Source organism: Epinephelus moara, chromosome 14, assembly GCF_006386435.1.
Source record: "Epinephelus moara isolate mb chromosome 14, YSFRI_EMoa_1.0, whole genome shotgun sequence".
In the NCBI taxonomy this organism is placed as follows: Eukaryota; Metazoa; Chordata; class Actinopteri; order Perciformes; family Serranidae; genus Epinephelus; species Epinephelus moara.
In genome coordinates, this window is record NC_065519.1 from 35,915,747 (window position 1) to 35,917,198 (window position 1,452).

At 45.5% G+C, this 1,452-nt stretch overlaps 1 protein-coding gene across 1 annotated transcript; it reads left to right on the top strand.

The window, feature by feature from the left end:
- Nucleotides 1-57: 57 nt before the first annotated feature.
- Nucleotides 58-765, top strand: LOC126401218 (uncharacterized; the record flags this gene model as incomplete). Its single annotated transcript, XM_050062337.1, has 1 exon — nt 58-765. A coding segment is annotated over one exon (708 nt), but the record flags the coding sequence as incomplete, so codon positions are not given.
- Nucleotides 766-1,452: the final 687 nt, after the last annotated feature.

Sequence of the window (1,452 nt, forward strand, 5' to 3'; positions counted from 1 at the left end):
GGAACAGCCCCATACTAGACGTGGGATTCTATCGGTGGTCAGCTCAGTTTATGATCCCTTCGTGGGATTCTATCGGTGGTCAGCTCAGTTTATGATCCCTTGGGATTTCTTGCACCGCTCACACTTCCAGCCAAGCTCATACTACAGGATCTGTGTAGGAGGAGCAATGGATGGGATGATCAGATTCCCTCAGCTCCCCAGCAGCAGTGGATGAAATTGTTACAAGACCTGGAAAAGGTGACGACATTCAGCATACATCGATGCCTCAAACCGCCAGATTTTGGACAACCCACTCATGGCCAATTACATCACTTTTCAGATGCCAGTGAAAGCGGATACGGTACTGTGACGTATCTCAGGCTGCAGAACAACAGCAACATTATCCATGTCTCTTTCATGCTTTGCAAAGCCAGAGTGGCTCCACTCAAGCAAGTGACGATTCCTCGTTTGGAACTTACTGCTGCTGTTCTTGCTGTTCGAGTAGACACAATGCTAAGAGCAGAGTTACAGCTTCTACTTGAGAAATCATGTTTCTGGACTGATAGTACTTCAGTTTTGAAGTATATCAGGAACGAGGACAGGAGATTTCAAACCTTTGTAGCAAACAGGATATCTACCATCCGAAGAGCAACCGATGTCTCACAGTGGAGGTACATTCATACCACACAGAACCCTGCAGACGAAGCCTCAAGAGGATTAACAATGGATCATTTGTTAACAAACCGAAGATGGATTGAAGGCCCTGAATTTCTGTGGAAAACATAGGAGGCATGGCCAGTAAGCAGTTTGGATTCTGACATTGCTGCTGACGATCCGGAGGTCAAAAGGGAGCTCACGGCCAATGCAGTGATTGTTGAGGACACACCAAATGCTACTCATCAACTGATAACCTACTTTTCTGACTGGAGAAGGTTGAAGAGGTCAGTTGCATGGTTTCTGAAAATAAGGAAGGCTCTACAGAAGATGAGTCTAAAAAGAAAACATCTGAGTCAAGAGGATGCAAACATTGGTGGCAATCGAGTGGAACAGGAAATGCAACAGCTTAAAGCTGCATTTGGAGGACAGGGTTTGACTCCAGATGATCTTTTGGAAGTTGAAGCATCCATCATTCGCTTTGCTCAACAGGAAAGGTTCCCCAATGAGTTTGCTGTATTATGATCTGGCAAATGTGAATTGAAAAAGGAGAATACGATCTACAAACTGGACCCCACTCTGGAGGATGGATTGCTTAGAGTTGGAGGGAGATTGAGTAAGGCTGCCATGCCTGAGGAGACAAAACATCCAGTTATCCTATCCAAAGACCAACATGTATCCTCTCTAATACTAAAGCATATCCACAAACAACTGGGCCATGGTGGGAGAAACCATGTTCTCTCCATATTACGGAGCAAATATTGGATCACCAGCGCTAATGCAGCGACCAGAAGGATCCTGTCCAACTGTGGATTCTGT